General features: G+C 37.8%; 1 protein-coding gene across 1 annotated transcript in view; it reads left to right on the top strand.

The window, feature by feature from the left end:
* LOC140232515 (phospholipid-transporting ATPase ABCA3-like) overlaps positions 1–18,980 on the top strand; it is a 36,963-nt gene extending 17,983 nt beyond the window's left edge. Inside the window, exons 17-35 of the mRNA XM_072312610.1 lie at positions 331–514; positions 1,935–2,057; positions 3,024–3,140; positions 4,150–4,323; positions 5,334–5,444; positions 7,079–7,242; positions 8,228–8,366; positions 9,037–9,096; positions 10,661–10,753; positions 11,135–11,222; positions 11,925–12,028; positions 12,957–12,986; positions 13,302–13,459; positions 14,102–14,168; positions 14,920–15,023; positions 15,489–15,581; positions 16,243–16,357; positions 17,372–17,497; positions 18,242–18,980. Coding sequence (XP_072168711.1) covers positions 331–514; positions 1,935–2,057; positions 3,024–3,140; positions 4,150–4,323; positions 5,334–5,444; positions 7,079–7,242; positions 8,228–8,366; positions 9,037–9,096; positions 10,661–10,753; positions 11,135–11,222; positions 11,925–12,028; positions 12,957–12,986; positions 13,302–13,459; positions 14,102–14,168; positions 14,920–15,023; positions 15,489–15,581; positions 16,243–16,357; positions 17,372–17,497; positions 18,242–18,298 — 2,107 coding nt within the window. The 3' untranslated portion in view covers positions 18,299–18,980. The remainder of the gene's footprint in view (positions 1–330; positions 515–1,934; positions 2,058–3,023; positions 3,141–4,149; positions 4,324–5,333; positions 5,445–7,078; positions 7,243–8,227; positions 8,367–9,036; positions 9,097–10,660; positions 10,754–11,134; positions 11,223–11,924; positions 12,029–12,956; positions 12,987–13,301; positions 13,460–14,101; positions 14,169–14,919; positions 15,024–15,488; positions 15,582–16,242; positions 16,358–17,371; positions 17,498–18,241) is intronic.
* Positions 18,981–23,200: the final 4,220 nt, after the last annotated feature.

A 23,200-nucleotide genomic window follows, 5' to 3' on the forward strand; every position in this document is an offset into this window, starting at 1 on the left:
TTTCATCTCAGCTGTTATCTACAGGGCTTCTAATGCCAGATGGCTGGTTCCAGAGACATATCGTCGCTGGGGTGACAAGACCCTGTATCTCAAATTCTGATGAAAATCTCTGTTTTGGATTAATTGTTAGATAATCAGTTCAATGATGTCCTGTGAGAATCCTAGCTGTCTTGCCCCCCAAAATAAAGCCACCAAACTGGGCATGCCAAAGGAAAGGCGATCCCATTCAGTATAGCGCTTTGGCTACTTAACATCGATTATACGGATTCAAATTTTCACATTGGTTGTTTCTCCTTACAACTCTCTTCAAATTCATGATACATTCCACAGCATCTCCAGCGACACCTGTCCCATTGGAGCCAACAGCAGCATCCTCCTCTCACCGGACACCTACTTCGCGGATTACATCCTCAACATCTCTGACAGCTTTGAGTTCTTCGAGCAGAACGTGGCGGGATTTACGCTCACCGAAGAGGGTGGCTTGACGCAGCTTCGTGTGTGGTACAGCAACCAGGTCAGTGTGCCCTCCAATCTCGCTGCCATGGAAACATGAGTGGGGTAGATTCAAGTGTAGGATTATATAGGGCAGCTTGTTGACTTATGTGTCTAAAGTTTGTATGGAAGATAGATATATAGATAGATATAAAGATAGATACAGCTGTAGATAGATAGATAGATATATAGGTAGATAGATAGATAGATAGGTAGATAGATAAAAGTTAGATAGATAGATAGATAGATAGATAGATATATAGGTAGATAGATAAAAGTTAGATAGATACTGTAAAACGAGGAATGTTCATGTGCATTTTAATTTCGCGAATTTCGCAAGCAGCAACATTCGCGAAATTAAAATGCACGCAAAAGTTCCTGCCTACAAAATATGCATTGGACGCCAGTGGCAATTCACAAAAATTTCTTGCAGTGAGAAAGGTCATCGGCTCCAGTTCGCGAAATTTTCATGCCGCGAATACATGTTTTACAGTAGGTAAGTAGGTAGGTAGATACAGATAGATAGATGGATAGTAGATAGATAGATACATAGATAGATAAATAAATAGATAAATAAAAGTTACATAGATAGATAGATGGATAGGTACAGGCGATAGATAGATAGAAAGCTAGATAGAACAACAACAAAATGGATGTTAGATTGAAAGATGGACAAGTAAGAAGATGGATTGATAGATAAGAGGAAGGTTGTGAAATAGACAAAAAAAAAAATACAGATTAGTTGAATAGATAAAGGGAGAGAAAAGGCAAAAGAAGTGCAAAGGTTTTTTTTGTTGTTGTTGATACCACATGCATTGCAACCTGGAATTCCATTGTGCATGTCTAACAGAAAAGTTTGCATTCATCTTTATCAAAGCAGAGAGTGAAACACAGTAAACTCAGATTGCACTTTACCTCCAAGATTTGATGCATGTTGTGAATATTAACATGAACTGTATCATGTCCTTTGACATGATAAAAAAAAAGAAACTGAATTGAGTAATTCAGCCACCAAGAATCAATTAATTATTTCCTTTGAATGTCTGTACACTGAAGAGTGATGAGTTGGTAGGAAATAGATTACCATAAAAAAAAAAAAGGAATATTTCACTGTGTAGAAATGTTTGCACATCTCATGTTGTTTGATACTGGTGTGAAAATATGTTGTTCACTACATCTCATACACAGGAGTGTACAGGAGTGACTGTTAGCAAAATTGAAAATGTGCAAATATATTACCTTACCGAGTATGAAGACTAAGTCTTGCAAAAATGTTCACCGTAAGAGTCGAATTTAGGTAATTCTCCGTTTCAAGGTGTAATTAGAGTAACATGGTGAGAGAAAGATTTCACCACAGCTGTTTTCTGAAGCAAAGTCAGCCATAATCCATCATGAGATGTACCCAGTGTTCACTCTATGAAGCCTCATCTCCATGACTGCAGGGATTGCACTTTTCGGCCGAAGCTTTGAACGCCGCCTCCAACGTGCTGCTGAAGTTCTTCACAAACAGCAGCTTTGCCATCGAGACCACCAACTATCCACTGCCGAGGAATGCACAAAGCCAGGTACGGGTGGAGATTTGATCTGGGAATAATTTGTTTGGGGTTGGTAGAGTGCAGTGATTGTTATTTTTTCAATTTTTTTTTTTAACTGCGTGATCTGTGATAATGAAGATGTTGATTTCCTCCTTAACTCATTTCCATCCTCTAAAAATCCTTTCCTCTGATTGTTTTCTGTAATTTTTTAGATGGGAACCCAGCATTTTTGCAAAAGTCGTTCACTGCCCCTGTATGTGATGTATTAAATGTTATTGAAGGCACGCAATTGATAACATTGCCATTCATGACTGATACTGTACACACAGCAGAGGTGAAACATACTGCCAATAATCACAGAAACATAGATATACTATATGAATATTATAGGAAATATTGAATGGATTGATAAAACATGCTCTCATTGTGACTCCCACGTCCCTGATATTCTTTTGTCCTTTAACATGAAGTAAGAGATAGAAAAGCCAACTAGATAATGTCATGTATCACTATTGTATAGTTATTGATATATATATATTGTGCTTTGTGTGTGTATCACACCTTTTCAAGTTAATGTTTATATCGGCATAGACCCCTCCTTTCCTTTCTACCTCTCCAGTGGCAATGTCCAGAAGGAGTGATGCTGTGAGGAAGTTGTTTCTATGACTAGTATAGTCACAAAACACTGTCTATACTTATTCTAACTGGGTCTAGAGCAATTACCCCCTGGGCAATTATCCCGGTCCCTTCCCCTGACCCTAACCCTAATCCTAATCCTGAACCTAATCCTAACACTAACCCCAAACTCTAACACTAACCCTAACCCTAATCTTTACTCTAACCTTCATCACTAACCAGTAATTAGCCGGGGGTAATTGGCCTTGGGGGGTAATTGCCCTGATAAGAGTCTAATTAAACATAAATTGTTGAATGGTTATGAGTAACATTTAATATCTCTGTACCTCTTCATTTCCATTTTGGAATCCATGATTGTAGGAAGCCAATGCTGCGGGCTCCACGGAGTCTTTCTACTTTGCTCTCCTTGTCCTCTTCGGCATGGCCTTCCTCACTGCCAGCTTCATCCACTTCATCGTCAGTGAGAAGCAGAACAAGGTAGGTCTCCGCTCGACCACCATTTTACCACTCTCTCCGCTTAACTGCGGTTTCTATACCTCTCCAGTCGACTGCCATTTCTAGCTCTCCCTGGTTGACTGTCATTTCTCGCTCAGACTGCTGTTTTTAGCTCTCTCTGTGGTCGAATCATCCTTCAAAAAATGTTGTGTCCCTTAAGAGTAACTCTCTTGAATATCGTCAGTGAGTATTGCATTGTAGAAGACAACCATGGCTGGACTGAGAAACTGATTTCTTCCCAGTTTAAGATTATCATGCTTCCAATAATTTTGTTGAGAGCATATATGTGAAGAATAATGGGTGGAATAGCAATCAACCTCTGTATCATGTGTTTTAATTCATGTAATGTTTTGTGATGGAAAACTTTGCATTTCCAGATGTGATATGTATCGAGTTCTGGGCATGTTCAACACAAGTTGCACTCCTAATTTACAATACTTTATCTTGAAAGTGTGAATGGCATGTCAGTGTAGGGCAAACAATAGGGTGATGCCATGGTAACTTCAATAGTAAAAGAGTTATTAGTTACACAGCTATTCATTGTGGCCCTGAATTTGCAATGAAACAAAGAACTAGATAATTGGAATAAAATGTATTAACATGATGGTCAGCTGTGTTTGGAGTATGATTGGCCTCACACATATACCTCTTTTGTACAAGAGCTTCATGAACAACACATGTACATCTCTTGCCTTGGATTGAAGTGTAAAAATGGGTACACTTTGCAGAATTCCTCAATGATCACTGTAAACTAAATCAAGAGCTGTGAAAGCATTTACATAATACTGATGGTACATCACATCATATGGATGTACCGTATGCTTTCAAAAGCCCATGAACATAGCAACAGCATATAACATCTGAACATTGAAATGAATGCATGATTAATATGCAAGGAAGTCAGGTCAGTATTCAAGCACCTTTTTCATCAGCACACCTGAAATAAAAAAGAAGCCCCTCTCTGTACCCTCGTTTCAATACACGCAACCAGGCCAAACATATCCAGTTTGTAAGCGGCTTGGACACGGTCACCTACTGGCTCTCCAACTACTGCTGGGATGTCGTCAACTTCCTCGTCATCTGGGTGATCGTCATCGTGCTCATCGCCGCCTTCCAGGTCGAGTCCTACACCGGCCAGAACTTCGGCAGTGTTGTCCTGCTGCTGGTGAGTGGTGCTTTGTCTCGCCTCTGTCCTTACCATACCGTGCAGCCAAGACTTAAAAGCACATGGACCCAGTGGTTGCGGGGGCGCTGTTGGATGATACTGCCGATCACTGTTAGCGTTGATACGAAAATTGCCGAGGTTGAGCTGTCATCAAGAGTACAGTGTGTAGGTGATGTTGCTAGGTAACGTTGCCTGAATTTGTTGTCTTCTGCGCGTCATGCAGTCTGTAGTAATGCCAGGGTGCGTGCATACATGTGCTTCTTAGTATGACATCACAGAAGAAGTATGCTAAAGCTGTCATCATCAGCGGAATCATGAACCAAACTGTGATCGGACCACTGACTACGGTGGATCGGACTTCTTTGGACTCATGGAAATGGGTCAAAGCATACGTGCTAAAGAGGAGTCAATAGTGTAGCGTACAGTAGCGTAGGAAACTTGTGCCGTGCACCCATGTATGCATTCGACTAAACCACCGGGTCTATGTGCCTTTAAGTTATGCAACAGAAAAGCAGGAGCATAGGTGCCAACTATTAGTAAAATTCAGTAATGATCAGTAATTTCAGCAGGTATAACTACTGTCTAATTGTTACCGTTGAAATTCTGTATGTTAGTATTCTATTTTTCATAATTATAATGGTAATTATATTTCAAAACAGATTTTCATCATATAAACTTTCAATTTTCCATGGAATTCTATGCTCTTTTTAACATTTCACAAAGTGGTTTCTAAATACCTCGCAAAACAGTAAAAGCTGAATCCTCACCTCAACCAGTACTATACCATCCTTTTAAGCTAGTCATTTACTTGCTAATGGGAACACAATTGTGTGGCTACAGCAAATTCACATTGCAGCCACTGCCATCAGAGCTTATAAGGTGTCCGTGCTTATGTCAACTTGTAAGTGCTGCACATTCCATGCATGACTTGTCACTACTGCTACTACTGTGGAGGTTGCCATGGTTACTTGATCTTGTGATGTGCAAATTCTCTCTTCTCCCAAATGCAGTTCTTGTTCGGACTGGCGGCGATATCGTTCGTCTACCTCTTCTCGCTCTTCTTCAACTCGCCGGTCATCGCCTACGCCCTCATGTCCTTCCTCCTCTCGCTCGTTGGCATGGTAACGACCTCGAGTCACCTCTCTGACATTATACAATTGGCATCGATATCTCTCTCATTTTGTTGTGTGTCCTTCATGCACATTCGATGTGATGGATACGCATGCATTGTACTCCTCTCATCCAAACACAAGCAAAGTTCACGCACATATTAGCTCAAACATTTGATTTGATTTTATTGCATTTATTTCCCCATCTGAATTCAAACAAACATTCATTTGATATGCATGGATAATGCATAAACTAAATACAAGCGTATTTTGGCTGCCATGAAATAAGACAAAATAAGTTTATTTTTATCTTAAAGGAGACCTCCGGATGATTTTCAGATTTTTACATTTGAATAACTATAAATTAGTTATACTGAGGACAGAGTTTCTGAATTTGTGATGATTGGGATGAAGAATAAGAATATTTTCAAAATTTAGAAGAAATTGCAATGAACAAGGATGACGACATGGCAGAGTCACCAAAAGAATGCATGAGTTGGGGCTCAAGGAAGCAGAACAAAAGAAGAAGGCATGCATAGATTATACACAGGTGAACTCGCAAGCAAGCGATATTGTAATGGAATTACACTGCCACATTTCTGAAATATGTGAACCTCCTATGTCATCATCCTTGTTCAGTGTAATTTGTTTGAGATTTTTCAAAATATTGTTTCTCTGTTCAAGAACCAAAATGAATTCCAGAGATTTATGCATGGAGTTGTCGATTTTTGTACTACATGATGTGAAATTATGAAAATCGTCTGGAATGTCCCTTTAATAGGAAGGATGAGTGTAAGAATCTACTAGTTTTCCCTGCAGTGTGCCATACTAATGATGTATAAACTAATCTATAATTAAAACGACAACAACAGGCTGGTGGTATTCAAATTTGATGTACAAGGCTAATTCTGTACAATGAGTGTGTCACATTTTGGCATTTTGCAAAATGGGGATATTGGGTACAGTTAAGAGCAATTCTATGATTTTCCAAAGCCTTGCATTACACTGTCCATTATATGTAGCTAAGAGGGAGTCTTCTATGTATGTCATTGTTGGATAATTTGGCAGCCCAACCTCATTTCTGTCCACATTGACATGGATTAATTGATATTCAACTATCAATTATCATATGGTTGTTGCCATAGTGTCTTTTGAAAGGGCTGCTAGCTTTGTCCAAATTTAAAAGAATTATCTTAAGTGAAAATCTGAAATTACAATGTTATTTAAAAAAAGAAGAAAGAATTGAACACCAATGAATAATATTTTTGAGGATGGCAAGAAAAGTATGGCAAGGAACCTCCCTCTGCTATCGTTCCTACAAGTCATATCTCAATGTTATCCATTTTCCATGAAATGTGTCCTAGTGGATCAATTTGCAACTACGCATCAGAAGCTGAATTTGACAGTGAAGTATAGCCAGTGATTCAGATATTCTACAAAGTTGCCATTGCGGATTTATTCAAAATGACTTCCAACCTTTCTTTTATTCACTCTTACACCCTACCATACAGGGGTTTGTGATAGCTGTCGCAGAGAATTTCTAAGATTTCATTTATTTGCTCTTCTACCCTACCATAGGACTCTCTGATAACTGTCTTCAATGAATTTTTAAGCTTTCTTTTATTTGCTCTTCCACCCTACCATAGGGCTCTCTGATAGCTGTCTTCATCCTAGACATCTTGGGTAACACGAAGGAGGCTGACATCACAGACTACGTCTTCAACCTCCTTCCGACTCACTGCCTGGCCAGGGCTCTCATGGCGATCTTTCAGAACGACTTCATCAGGACGCAGTGCATGGAGTCGGAGCTGTGAGTATATCCACAGAAGAGATACACAAGCAGGGAATTGCTGGTATAGATAGTATTATAATTCTTGCATATCATCATTGTTACTTGCAAAGTGCCGGAAATTAAAATATGGTATGGGAATCGTTGGTACGTTAAAAGGAGAATTATTTCAGAGAATACCTCCATATGATGCAGAATTTATTGTAATCTTGAATCGTTGTATTTTTTTTTTTATTTTAGTGAGACAATCAATGAAAGTTTGAAGTCATGCAGTCAAACAAAATTATACCATTTTGACATTACATATTACTGTTGAGTTCCCATCTGAAGAAAGAAGCATGTTGAATAACCCAAAGTGTCACAATTCAAAAATTTTAAATGGATTGTCAAATTTATCCTGAAGCTTTTGCTTGTTGTTACACTAACCTGCCTGCATTTCCTAAAAATTAATATGTTTGGGAAAGTTTTCCTTGAAGAAGGCATCAGTACCGGTAAGTGTGGCATTTTTGCAGCCACATATGAGAAGTCAAAAAAGCAAAGATGGTAGGGGTAGAGATACCTTTGCATAGAGACATATGTCACTCTGATTTGAGAGCAAAAGGTCATATTTGCAAGGTCTGTGAAACAGAAGTAGTCACATAATACCCTGAAATTCATATTTAGGTATATAATGCAAAAACAAATAAAATTCATTACAGTCCTGCTCACAGTGCAACAGTCACAAAAGAAACTGAATTGCTATCTCATATTGGTGTTGGATACTTAAAGTATAGATAGAGAAAACAAAAGAATGTTCTAGACATATTTATTCTTTGCCAAACAAGAATTTAGAGATCTGTATTCTAATTGTACTCATCTTACGCCAATTCTTATATACACGTGGAATGTGATTCAGGGCATAAAGGTTTGTTTTGATGTTTGTATGTTTTTTTCTTTTTATTGCGATGGAGAGACCATGATGCATGAGTATTGATCCTTCATTATTAATTTTTCATCTCTCGTAAAGCGCCACCCTGCAGTGTAAGTATGCCAACGTGAGCTTCGTCAATAACAACCTCGAGTGGCCCGAGCCCGGCATTGGGATGTTTTGCACCTACCTGGGTGTGGAGGCCGTGGTCTACCTCCTACTGACCATCATCTTTGAGGTGAGGAAGTCGTCACTTGATGTGGCGAGCCTTGCATGTAACATTCTCTGTGGTCCTGTTGTAAAGAGTTTGGCCGTTAGATCATAGAGTCAGGGGTTCTATTACCACTGTTGGTCCACACAGCACTGATATGTTTGGTCAAAGATATTCGTACAAGCTGCATTTTTCCCTCTCTATTGAAGAACAATTGTAGAGTCTGCAGAATCTTAGCTCATCCAGTTACTCTCATGAACGTCTGAGTTTCCCATTCAGTGTCTGTCATACCCATATTGGGGATTTAAACATGTTAAGTCTGCAGTTAGGTAAGAAATCTACTTTGAGCGATGCATTTGTGTTAAGTACCATATGAATAGATTACTATGTAAAGATAAGAGACAATTTGATATTTGTTATATTTTACTAGAAATGATTTGCAATGTTATATTCGTGTTATTCTGCATCCTAAGCTATATTCAAGGAAGTTGCACAACAAACTAACTCAATGTGATTTGGTTATACCTTCATAAAGCCAGTAGGTCTGGATTTACAATGTACTACAAACCTATGCTGTATGATTTCAGTGAGATAAGTCTGAACCCATGAATGCATAACTAAATGTTGTAAATGAAATCTTGAGGCTTTGAGACTGAAGTTTATTTAAGTCATACGATAATATCTTTATTTCATGCAGCTCTTCTTTGGCTTTTCCTGCTGTGTTTCCAGTCACTTTAGAGACTCTGGAATCCCTCTGGTAAGATATCTGGAAATCCCTTCAGTAAAGAAAAATGTTCACACCCAATTTTACAATGAGTTACAGGAGTAATTATACACATATCAACTTGCTTCCTTGATGTTATTTAGTTATTTTGTCCACGAGGAGACTGCAAAATCTAAGCTTGGCTTTTCAGTATGTCTCCTCCATTTCCTGCAACTTTAATTCTAATTCAATTTCATCTGCTTTTGTGATGTGTCGTACTGCTAATTTCACATATTTTTCTGTTTTACTACATTGTATTGATATTGTGTTATTTTGTGTGTGAAAATGTTATGCATTGTTGGAAATGAAATAAAGGAAATGAATGAAATAAAATGCTGTACATTAAAGGGACTGTACAGTACTGGTTGAGGTGGGGATTCATGTTTTGAACATTCCTAAGTGAGATAATGAAAAGCCTCTAATGAAATATGAAAGAGCATGTAATTTTAAGAAGGATTCAACGTTTATTTGATGAAAATTGGTTTTCAAACGGCTGAGGTATCCCAAAAAGTGCTAATGATAAAAGGCGACATGCCATAACTTTATTAGGATCTCTTTGTTTCACCTTGTTTTTGGATATCTCAGCCATTTCAAAACCGATTTTCATCGAATAAACTTTTGATACCCCTTAGAATTGTATGCTCTTTGACATCTCATAGAGTGGTTTCTGAATATCTTGCAAAACGTTAAAAGCTAAATCCTCACCTCAACCAGAACTGTACACACCCTTTAACACTCTGGTCAGTGATTAGTCATAATGCAATCATGTGACTGTTAATGCAGCAAGGAACAAAAATGTTAATGATGATATAATTTCGGAATTTGACTGGCTGCCAACGTGGCTAGAATGAAGTGGATGTGTATTTATGTAGACAACATACTAGTAGTATAACATATATTGCCTCATCTATAATTGTTGAGGTCGACATTCCCTTGGCAGTTATATTTTCCCCTAGAGAAAACATTTACCCTCATTGATCAAAATACTGTCCAATCTCTTTTCTTTTCTTTTCTTTTTTGATGGGGGGGGGGAATATAATTCCTGGGAATGTCAAATGTTATATTACACCTCTAAAAGCAATATCTGTATAATACAAATCTACAACAGCATTGAGTCAATTTAATTTGTTGAGTGCTGTCATGAATTGTTAATTTGAGCTATATGTCCAATATATTGTGTATCCATTCTTCATCTTGCCATGAAGGTGGAGTCACTTGTTACCAGAATGATTTCACCATACAATACTTTTTCCGTATACAGTACCGAAGTGTGATGTCATAGGCGTTCATAACCATGGAAACTGGTTTTAAACAGCCTCACATAACCCGAATATCTGTTAACACAGTGGTTGCTAACCATGCTCACACTCAGTTTCAACCCCCTGCCTTGTGCAAGAATATCTTGTTTTGAACCAGCACTGATAGCTATAACAAAAGACTGTGACATCGTCACTTCGGTATTCTATTTTGGCTCTTGCAAAGGCAGGGCATCCCTACGGAGTGATGACTTTGATAATCCGGGAGTTCACTCTATATTTTTGCCCTCTAATAACTTCAGGACGAGGATGTGGCTGCTGAGAAGACGCTGGTAGAACAAGGAATCAACCACAAGGATGGCTCCCATGCCGTCATCATCAAGAACCTGGCCAAGGTCAGTCCCAGATTCCAGTCATATCAGGGGAAGAAACAAGAACCAAATGCTAATGATTAAAATCAATGAATCAATTCATGGTTGAGATAGAATTTAGAACTCTGTTTAGTGCATCAATAAACTTGATTAAGGCACAGATTCTTCTTGTGCAGCAAAGGAAAAGTTTTTGCCATGTGCTTCATTCAAGTAGGTATCAAGATTATACTATCAAATATTTGTTTAGAAGAAATTGGGCTTCTAACATAACAATAATTGTTAATAAATGGATTTAGATTAGAAAGTTATGGGTATTAGAAAAGTTTAAGTCTCAGTAAGGCTTACTTTTCTATAGTTTCATTTGAAGAGGGTTCTTTATCTCAATGTTGATTATTTCCTCGACAGGTTTTCCGTGGCAAGGCCACTCCTGCCGTGGACAAGCTAAATCTGGCCATCCCAAAGGGGCAGTGTTTTGGACTCCTTGGAGTCAATGGTGAGACTTGGAAACTTGAATGTATGGTAGTCTGTGATGTCCATATGTAAGCTTTAAAAAAACTTTAAAATCGCTTTAATTTGTGAAAAGACGTCCCTGGTACATGATTTGATTTGTCCATTGTTCATGTTGCGGATGTCTTTCATATTGCCGTGTGTGCATAATGAAAGTTATGACTCCGTATGATTAGGGATGCAAAGGTTTCCTTGTCAAAGGCATTAAGTCAGGAAGCAAAGTTCTGTGTTTATAGCTTCACAATGTCTCTCTTCACTCTGTCACTGGTGATCTGCGGAGTTTTCTCTATCTCAACAATGCTATGAATTCTCCATCCAGTGATTTGAATACATGCTTCATTGTTGCGTACATGCTTAATTGTTAAGACATTTTCAATATGTCATCAAGATTTGGTTCTCTTTTTATGTGATCTTGAAAGCTTTTTCAATTTGCTTAATGAACTGCATGAGGACAGCAATGCTAGATAGACAGGCAGGGAGGTACAACTACTGTACTTTTATGGAACCCAGATGGCATAGGCATTACATGCCCTCAAATAAGGAGTAGTAGTAGGTAGTAGTTTGTGGAAACACCTATGAGATGTTTTGTCCATCCATATGCAACTTGCCGGTGTCTAAATTTAAAAGAGGATGATGCTCAATATAACGTGTGCGTTGCCATGGTTACTGTCCCATGTCATGCCTCCAGGTGCTGGGAAGACGACTACGTTTGGAATGCTGACGGGAGACATCAGAATGTCTGCAGGGACGGCCTACATCCAGGGCTTTGATATTCAGACAGAGAGAAGGAAGGTGAGTTTAGTGGTGGTGGTGGTGGTCGAACCATCCACCTGTGAAATTTCATCAATACATTATGCATGGTTTGAAGCAAATTTTGAGTATGTGTTGTGTCTTACATAAGACTATGCCCTCATTGTCTCAAAACTGCTTGGAGCATTACTTCAACTACTGTAAAAGTGGAAATTTTCATGTATTTTGCGCAACATATATAGCACAAAAATATAAAGTGGTGAATTTTGATATTCATATCTTTGATTTCAGGGTAAGTATATTGTTGGGACATATTTGCTGGGTTATTTGTAGCTTTCTTCATGTTTGCTAGTCCTGTAGCGTGAGTGAATTTGCTCTCATAATACAGATCAGTTACCTTTTACTATAGTATGTTCTGCCAAAACCCTAAGCCGCTACAGCAGTGGTGAGCTGTTTGAAATGCTTGCTCAGTTTTTGTGACAGTGGGCGAAATCCATCGTACCCAGCCAATTAAGAATGAAAAATTGCTTGTGCAAAAGTCTCCACTTTAATCGCAATCTTGGGAAGAAAATTAAAATTCAACAGTCGATCAGCACCAATTGCTTTCTGTGACTTTCCAAGATATGGGCCTGTTTCTGTCCTTTTCCTGTGATTATCTGCTTTTGAGGGCAGGACCTTGTTGGTGGAGGTGTGGGTTGCACTGTGTTTTGTCTGTTGGCACAATGTAAAAGGACTTCTGCTACTTCAATGAGAAAGCAAAAGTAACAGAAACAGAGCCAGAGACCAACAGTCAGAACCTTGTGTTTTAAATACTGGTACATGTGCTACTATGTGACAACCAAAGGGATATAGTTTTCTGTTTGAATTAACCATTCCATGGCCGGAGAATGTGGAAGAGTGTTTCCATCATGCACCATTGCCTGTCTGGTCATTTCTTAACCCAGGGTATATTTTCTTTTGTCTCTACCAGGTGCAGCAACGTATCGGCTACTGCCCACAGGTGAGCCTCATTCAGGTTTATGTACAGCATATTAATGTCTCTGTATCAATCAAAAAAAGACAAAAAACTAATGTCTCTTCACTTCACATATTATACAAGGGAGAAAATGTTCATGATATGCCACATATGATTGTAAATGCCAGCACTTTTTGGCTTGGTCAAACTATTTGATCTGTCCTTTGATAATGATTTCAGTCTATATAGCTGCTGATTGTGTAGCATATAAACAGTACATGCAATGCTGTGATAGGCCCTCTATGGCTAAGATGCTCTAGATGTGACAGTCTATTCCGACACCCTGTATTCTTCCTGTAGTTTGACGCTCTCGTTGAACGCCTGACTGGGCGGGAGGTCCTGACGCTGTTTGCCCGCCTGAGAGGTATCCCAGGCAAACACATAGTCTCCATTGTGGATCAGACGATCAAACACATGAACCTCACCAAGTGGCAGGACAAGCTGTGTGGAACATACAGGTGACCCATCGTGACCCTTAGCTTCAGATTTCACTTTGTGTCAATAGTAGCAATATTTTCTGACAATGTGTCATTTTTCAGATACTCAATTATAAGTTTAGTGCATGAATGTAGTACTTGTGTTACCAAGCATTTGCCTCTGATGTTATAAGAATATGGCCGCATTGCAGACTCTACTAATATCATTATTGTCACTGCAGCTCTCGTGTATAGTTACCATTGTTGTGGCTAAAATGGAGCTGATTTGTAGTTCTCAAGGGGTTGTCGTGATTACTGCTAATGAACAACATTATTTACATCACTAGGAAGAATATTTAATTTGGTGAGGACTGCATGCAAAAATGAAACTTGTCTGATTGGCTTGGTAATGATGGCCACCTTCAGGTCACGCTTTAGTCCCTTGTAATGGCAACGGTAACTTTATGGGACTTTGCTCTGTACTCGGAAAGAGATGGATATAGTTGAGGAGAAGGAAGGTCTGAAAAGTTATCCCTTTTTTTTCAATTCTGATATTTTTCATCTGTATGATGGGGAATTCAGCTTTGTTTTTGTTTTATCCTCATACCAAGTACAAGTATGGCTGAGACATAGTGTCGCATTTGGTGTTTTGATTAGCAAGGATGATTTCTTTTTCTTTTGCAGTGGCGGCAACAAAAGGAAGCTGAGCACAGCAGTAGCCCTGGTGGGAAACCCACCTATAGTTCTCCTGGTAAGAGATGCCCTGTCCGTCCTCTCGTTCTCTCTGTTTCTCCTCCTGTAAACCTCTCTACTGCTGCTCTTCCTTGCTCTCCTTTACATTGACTGGGGGAGAAAAAGCGTATGGCTTTACATTGAACTTGATGCAAGGATGAATGCATTTACTAATCATACCTCGATTTCACAGACCTTCTGTCACACTGCAAATTATCAAGAGTTAATGTTTTATTCTTTCACCCTTCGTACATTTGCCTGAAACTTTAATATCTAATGCTAGAAGAATACAAATCACAAACTCAATCCGTTGACTCTATTTGGAACAGAAAAGGAAATAATTGAGGCTCTCTTCAAACAAGCATACAAGTAGATATTTGTGAGCAGTGAGAATTTGACCTAGAAATAAAACACCAATCATTAATGTCTCACATTTACTTAAATAAAAAGACAATTGATGGTTATCACACAATTATTTAAACACCTCTTCTTCTGTGAAGAATGCATTGGTCTTTAAACAAGCTGTAAGGTGATCATATAATAAAATCTAAGCTCTATCATTTTTCATTCTAGAATCTTGTGCTAAGGGTGAATAGAAAGATGGTTTATACAGTAGTTGTGAATGATGCAGCCGATTTTCCCAAGAGGTTATATCAAACAAATAAAATCTTTTTAAGGCGTTATACGATGTAATTAGATTGGTGCTTTCACCAGAAATGTGATAAAACAGTAGATTTTCGTAGATTGATCTTGCTTTATCATCTTTCTAGGATGAACCGACGTCGGGCATGGACCCCAAGGCTCGACGCTACCTCTGGGATGCCCTCACCTCCATCATGGAAGGTGGACGCTCCATCATACTCACTTCTCACAGGTACTGCAGAATAGCTCTGTTATACGACCTACCAGGGGGAAGGGGGATTCCTACATCTTGTTTTACCTGATGACATTTTTAAAGTTTAATGAATATGAATGCATCTCATAAAACTCACTTCATCTTTCTCTTAACTTTTACTCATTATAGAAGTACACCTATATGTTATCAAATAGACAATTAGGTTATCACAATGTTGATTTAATTGCTATATCTGTTGTTTTAGAATGAGGGGTAATTGTCATGTCATGATTGTTGTGCATATCAATATCATTGATATTATGTATTATGTTGCTTTTATTGAATATGATCATCTTTATCATTGGTCTTATTTGTGTCTCTGTGTGATATGTCAGATAGTTATGAATATTTTGTCAAATTTCTGTCCTCTCCCATCCACATCTTCTTCTTTTTTTTCAATCCATGAAAATGACTTTATCGTTTCTGTTCTTGTCCAACACACAGCATGGAGGAATGTGAAGCTCTGTGCACTCGGCTTGCCATCATGGTCAACGGTCAGTTCAAGTGTCTGGGGAGCACCCAGCATCTTAAGAGCAGGTAGGAATCAAAAGTACAGCTGAGTGTGAGTCATTAGCTTTCTCCTCGCCTAAATTCCTGTCAGTGTCGACATCAGTTTGTTGTCTCTTCTTCACTCTTGTGTATGTGTGAGTGTGTATGTGTGTGTTTGTGTGTTTGTTTGTGTATGTATGCTCCTCATAAAAATGTCTGTGTGAGTACTAGCTGTCCATCCTTGTGGGTACTTCTCAGTTTTCTATATAGTTTAGTTTAGTTTAGTTTAGTTTATTCTTTATCGTAAAATATATATATATATATGTATATATATATATATATATATATATATATATGTGTGTGTGTGTGTGTGTGTGTGTATATATATGCTTGATTGATGTGATGATTTTATTATTATTATTGTTATTCTCACTGTCTATCTGTCTTTCTTGCAGAAATTAGACCACTTATTTTTTTTTTTCTTTTCCTTCTTTCACACACCTCCATTCATGAGGAATGATTTTGCTAGCTAATGAATATGAAAAGGTTGTGCTTGTCCTGAAAAACTATCCACTTGTAGGAAAATAAAACTTGCACAGGGTTAAGATAGATTAACTGCTGTTTGAGACAGGAAGGTGACATGCATCCACCATTCACTGATTGTTTTGTTTTTTGTTTTTGTTTTTTGTTTTTTTGCTGTGTGTGATAGGTTTGGTACAGGCTATACTCTGATCATCAAGACAAGCACCCCACAGCTGATAGCTGCCACCCAGGACTTTGTGGCCCGCAACTTCCCTGGGGCAGTGCTGATGGAACAGCACCAGGTAAGGATACATTAGCCTTATACAACCTCAGGACTGTGTACAGGGGAACCTTGTTGTAAGGACCTGCTTGAGACTGCCAAAAATGTCTCTTTACGTAGGTTATGTTGTTATATGAGGGATACAAAATAAGTACTGGAAATATATGCAATATGAAATCAATGGAAAGGAACCTGCAAATTAACCTCGATGTATCGGGTATCTCACTATATCCGACCTTGTCATAATGAGGTGCTACTGTATCATAAAGAGCTGTGCTCTTACTGTGAATTATAAAGATTGCTGTTGCTATGACTATGGTGTAAAAAGTCATAGACCCCATTGGTTGTTTTCAGATTCCTGCCTTTGTATCAGCAATCAAAAGAAGTTGCAATATTTCTCATTGCTCGGTGAGATAGACCACTGGTCTCACATCTGCTATAGCAACGGATCTTTCTGGGCAGTCAGGAAACCTTATTGTAGATTCTGAATCAGAGATAAAAACTGGAGAAAAGAAATTGTAAATTCTGGCATTTTTCATCCCTGTCTGATGTGTATCTTATGTTTTTTACTTTCTTTTCATATTTCTGTTTGTATGTGAATGCATGATAAATATAGAACCGACCAAATGTGTTTAAATGTTGATCACTGTTTTGCAATCCAGAATAATTAGGAATGGTTTGGGCCTTCTTGGTATCATTGTAGAGGTAATCGAGTTTCAAACTGATGATCATGTCATGAGTGTATGTTTATCATATTAGACAATTAAAACCATCAGACTTTGATATTGGGGGACAATTTTATGCTCTGCCTTCACTGCCAGTAGTTGAAAGCAAAGTGTGCATCAAATGGCTGATGGATCAGATTATGTCACATCATCTGCCGAGCCAAAACTACACCAGGTTGTGGAGCCTTGTGCATCAATCTTGTGATGTTTGAGTGATAGTGTTATCTAAAATGTCTCTTTGAAGATGACAAAAGGCTGCCATATTGTAAAATGTAACTGACTCATGTTTCCCGTCTATCTTTTTTGACCAGCAAATGGTCCACTACCAGGTGGACAGTGGGACGGCCAACTGGGCCTACATCTTTGGTACCCTGGAGGACAATAGAGAACAGCTGGGCATCGTCGATTACAGCGTCAGCCAGACCACTTTAGAACAGGTAGAGTTTGAAGAAACTCTTGTGATGATTGTCCAATATCTCCCTCACCCCACCCCCAAATTGTTCCCATGTGAACCCTGACCTTTCATTCCTTTGGCAGATCCTGTGCAAAAAAGAAAAAATTAAAGGTGGCATGTGTGTGCCCCCCCCCCCCCTTCAATTTTTGTACCAGAAAATTGTGCTGAAGCTTTTTTTCTTTTTTCTTTTTTTCTTTTTTTTTTGCTTGTCAGCTGATGAAACCCAGAAGTGGCACAAAAAATGGAAAAAATTGCAAGATTATAAAGCATAACCCTGTGACTGAGAAGAGTCCAACCTGTGCAGTTTGGAGTCCCTAGAAACCCCACCTCTGTCGAATAAAGTGACAGTTGCCTTTTTTCCTAGTGATATAGTATCTCATATTCAGAGAAAACCACTGCAATCTTGAGGAAAGTCCAAACATTTTTCGAATTTAATGGTTTCTACACTTTAAAGAACACTGACAGATTGATCACACCGTTGTGTTTTGTTTTGTTTTGTTGACTTGTTTTGTTTTGAAGACCTTTTCTGGTTGTGGCTGCATTGAACATATGCAGCAGTGATTTGTATGTGTTGTTATGTAATTCTCATGTTTTCTGGGTGTTACCTAACTTCATTGGCATTACAGGCACAAACTATTCAGAGAAGGAAATATGATTTCTTAAATCTTGCTAATGCCTAACTCTTTAGTTGTTGTTTTTTTTTTTCTTCTTTAACCTCTTCCTTCAGGTCTTCATCAACTTTGCCAAGCACCAGCACGTCGATCCGCGAGCAAAGTCTAATTGAGCGAGGGCGCTCTCCACACACTTCACGTACAGTTAGGGGTCGCAACCAAAACACATCAGTCAGGATCATTGTGTTGCTAGACAGACTGTAAATATAGTAACATTAGTAGCCATACATTTGTGGGAAAAAAGAAAAAACACAGAAACGGTGTATTCATGTTAATTACTCTAATCCTCAAAAAGTGCTGAAGTGCCTGCTGAAACAGGGACGGAACTTTTCATTCAAAGTAAGCTGAAAAAAAAAATGAGGCTCTCTTCCGTCATATATATTGTCGTGTTTAGAAAGAGGTGAGATTTCCAGAATTTAGAGAGTATGCAATGATGCAGTAATTAAACCAGTATCAAATGATTACCATAGTATGCATTTAGTGTATGTGTATATGAAATAAGATATATATGTTATCGGTCCAACAAGACTTGTTTGTGAAAAAAAAAAATGGTATTGATGAATCAGCATAGAATCTACTGAGAATTTCTTATGTGTTTGTTATCTGAAACCCAAGTGTTGTGTCAAGATCTAAAGTCAATGTTGTAGAAGTTATGATGTAAAGGTGAACATGAGTATTTCGATACTTCCTGTGAAATACACTTGTGGTTCAACTACAGTAAACCCTGTTAAGTATTTTTGTCTTCACAAAGCGTTTACTTTGTCGACGAATAACATAAATGCCTTAGTATAAAAATTTGGCTCTTCGTTTGAATCACATTGGAGATTTGTACCCTTGTTTCACACATGGTTAGAATGTTTCTGTGTGAAATATGGTTCCTTGTTTATACCGATGTGATACGCATGTACGCTGAGTGTACTAAATATTCTAATAGGTAATGAAATCTCTGTGGTATGTACCTATTTATTACAACCTGGCATTCCAAAGTTTGAAGGGGTTACGCAGGAGTCAGTGTGGGATCATAAAGTTAGTTGGTCTGTCGGATTGTCACCAATTGTCATTGTGATTGTCACCAAGCATTCCCATGCTATCATAAATTTAATTTTTGTATTCATTTTTTTTTTTTTTTTAACAGAGTTCTCCTCCCCTACAGCTTTCAAACAATAGTTATAGAATTAAACGTATGAAGACCTCTGGATAATTCAGGTGAAGGATGTATTTTTGAAGTGTGTCCCATGATCCACTGCTATGGTACCACATAAATGCATTTATTGACAAGAAAAACACCCATTTTGTTGAGAGATGTACTTCCACATTTTCCAGGAAGGTTAAGTAATTTTTGGTACACTTAAAAACCTTGAGGTGGAGATCCTACTCTATATTTGCTGAACCAATTGTAAGTAGCAACAGTTCTGCAAAAACAAGTAATGACTCCATAAGTATACATATTTCACTTTTATAGTCGGAGTGTGTGCATTTGTCACATATATTTTTTTTCCCCTTTTAAAAAAGGGTACAACCAGGGTACTCATCACATTTAGTGAAAATTGTAGATTTTTTTAAAATTATCATTATTTTCATAAAGTACTAGGAATTCCCACAATTCATTTAATGCCCTGCTATACCACTGGAGAAAGTGTGTATTGTCCCTCGGAAACGTTGTAGTGCCAGCAGTTTGGGTTTTATGCAGAGCGATCGGATCTTTCCTAAAGACCTTCACAAACATTCCCTGAGGGAGAGGTATTTTCATTGGATGGAGTCCGACTGCCTTGTCAGATTATCTTACCTGTGGTGGATGTTTACAGTACTAAAAATGATGTGATGAGGTGTTATGTTTTCCTCCGTGAGCCTTCTTCAAAACTTAAGGCAGAATATTTATTTGGGATGTGGTATTCACATAAGTAAATTTCTGTTGAAATAAGCTGTGTTTATGTATGTATAATTATATTCAGTGTGTTGTGATGTAATGAGGTGACCATGCTTTTCCAGTTTTGAGCATCACGAATAAAATTAAATGTGAATTTAAATGTGACTGGTGGATGGGGTGATTAAACTTCTGCATGCAAAGAACAAAATTGTAGATAGTTGAGATAAGAGAAAAAAACACTCCATTGTTGAGTGTTGTATATTAAACCTGATTGCCTCTGCTATGGTGATTTGGAATATCTCATGAGTTTACACTTCATTTGAAAGAGAAGATCAGGCAGAATGATTTATTGCGATGAATTCTGTGCTCGTGGAGAAATCTTCGACAGTCTACTCACAGATTTTTTGAAGAAATTGTTTTCACAGAGCTACGTTTGATGCAGTCGAATTCATTTGCAAACCCACAGTCACAGTAGCTGCTGTCATACATGTGTCATGATATCAGTTTAGCAACATAGTACTCCTAGATATTGTCTAGTCTTGTAATACAACGTGAATTTTTTTTCCACTATACTGCATCATTTAACTTTGATTCGACTATGAAGAAAATATATAAATATTTAAATATGTATATTTAGAGAGAAATATCTTGGAAGAGGTTACAGATTAGTGTAGTGTGATTTTTATTTTTTATATGGGTGAAATATGTGCAATTTATGTGCCACGTATTCTATTTGGTGTGTGTTTGTATAAAACGTGCAAATGGTCGCTTTAACGCAGCTAATGAAATACACTTGCACACGGTCTGATGTATTATTCAAAATGCCAAAGAGGTTGTAAACATACTTAAAAAAGAGGCTATCTGTTGTAGTATGGAATGGCTGAATTGGAAGTGTGGTTTCAACTTAGCATTTTCCATTGTTGTTCTGGCAATCGTCTGTATATCAGCACAAATCCACTTTTCTGCGCTCTCTATATATTGCCTGTGAATATCACTGTGCATTATATTTTCAGAATGATGTTTTTTTCTGCATTTACCCAGTGCAATTCACTTCATAAATCAAAATGTGTTCTTGGTGAAAGAGCATTCTGTTTCTACTAATGGTTTCCACCAGATGAATTTGTGAAAGCGATATTCTTGTAATCTTTAATGTTTGCACAGAAGTTTAAGTACCGGTATGCTGCACATATGTGTAATAACTATCATATTTAGTGGAAAACTGTCATATTTAGTACATGTTGTGCCTTGTCTCTGTGCCTGTATTGGTTGACTTCACATTCGTAGTGCACAAGTGCAGGGAACTTAACTCCATGTCTTTCTCTTTAGCTGAAAAATTCACTTGCTATGATGATTAATTTATATTTATATATTCATATACATGCCACGGGTGTATAACACAAATATTAATTAAATCAAGACAGTGTGAAAACAGTGCTAGTGTATATATTGTGTGGCTAGTGTATAGAATACATATCACTCTGAAGCTGTGATATGCAGTAGATGTTGGCTTGTCTTTCAAATTTCTCACCATTAGTTCTCACCTGCCTTCAGCTTGGCTTTGGTAAATCAAGAGTAATTGCACACTAAGATATCATCATGTACTGTTTGAAAAAAAAAAGTGAAGTGAAACTTTTCGTATTGTCTGCCCATCAATTCTTGTGTAATTCTTGTTACCAGGGAAACTGGGAATGAGTCAGACGTCAAAAAAATAGTGCCTCCACACAGAAACCCTCAAGGTTGGCAGAGGTTTGTTTCATCCCAACCTTTTAAAACGGCAAGCAATTCCCACGAAACAGTTACACAGGGCACAAATTGCTGACAAAACTGCAGATGTTGGGTCATGATTACAAAATGTCATCACGTTGGAAAAATTGGTTTCGCACATTTACATGTATACCAGTAGAGTACTAGCCCCCTCAAATATACTAAGATAAACAGATATCCATAAGGTAATTGTGATGTAAGGTATACACAGTATGATAGCGCATTTATGATACAGTACTTAGAGCATGGGAGTGTGTGTAGTACTTTTTTATTTCTAAGTGCTTTGTCTTTAATCAGTGTTAGAGCATGACTGTTTGTTCGTCTTTTAATAGCAATTTAAAGGTATGGTACAGTATTGGTGGAGATGAGGATTGGGCTTTGAACTTTTTGCGAGGTATCAGGAAATCACGTATGAAATAGTACAGAACATAGGCCTACCATTCTATGAGGAATTCAAAGTTTATTTGATGAAAATCGGTTTTGAAATGGCTGAGACATCCAAAAACAAAGTAAAACAAAGCAAACATAATAAAAGGTAGGTCCCACCTAGCTATAGTTTATTAGGATTGCTCTGTTTTAGATATCTCAGCCATTCCAAAACCAATTTTCATGAAATAAATGTTGAATTCCTCTTGGAATTACATCCCCTTTCACATTTCATCAGAGATTTCTCACTGTCTCACCAAAAAATGTTAAAAACCAGAAGTTACGTCTCAACCAAAACGATGTGAAAATCTAACCTCTACCATTCTACTGATTAAAAGTAGTTTTATACGAAATGCAACATATTTTTAATACCATGGTGTAAATTTTCTTATTACCCAGATGAAAGGAGATAATTTTTGTCCTAATATTTTTTTCTTGTGTGTAATCATTCATTAAATGCATATTGGCTTTGCTATGGTGTATCATTGGCTTATTGTCGTTGGAAGAACTATTTTTGTGACACGTAAATTAGAGTTTGTTTTTCTTGTAACAAGTGAAAGGTTTTTGGCTGTTTCCACCAATAAAGTGTCTGCCTTGTTTATCAAATATGGTTTTGTGTTTTTATTGAGTGGTATTAATCTGTATTAGGAAAGAGTGCCTGTGAAGAATTAATCCATTGCGTAATGTACATTCATATTTGAATGCTGTTATCATTCATAATTTTACCATTATTATAAAAGCTAGTTATTGTCAACCTTTTAAAATGATCATCATTATACATCATTGCTCATGTAGTGCATTCGATTACTTTGTGTTGTGCCAGGATTTCAATTTTCTTGTTGCCGTAGTAACTGGAGAACAATTGATTTGCAGCATCATCAAAGGAAACCAAGGACATGCACGACAGTACCACACAGAGATAGTTTTTGAGACACAGGTTGAAAGTCGGGTCACAGTC

The sequence above is a fragment of the Diadema setosum genome, chromosome 9, assembly GCF_964275005.1.
Source record: "Diadema setosum chromosome 9, eeDiaSeto1, whole genome shotgun sequence".
NCBI classification, from domain to species: Eukaryota; Metazoa; Echinodermata; class Echinoidea; order Diadematoida; family Diadematidae; genus Diadema; species Diadema setosum.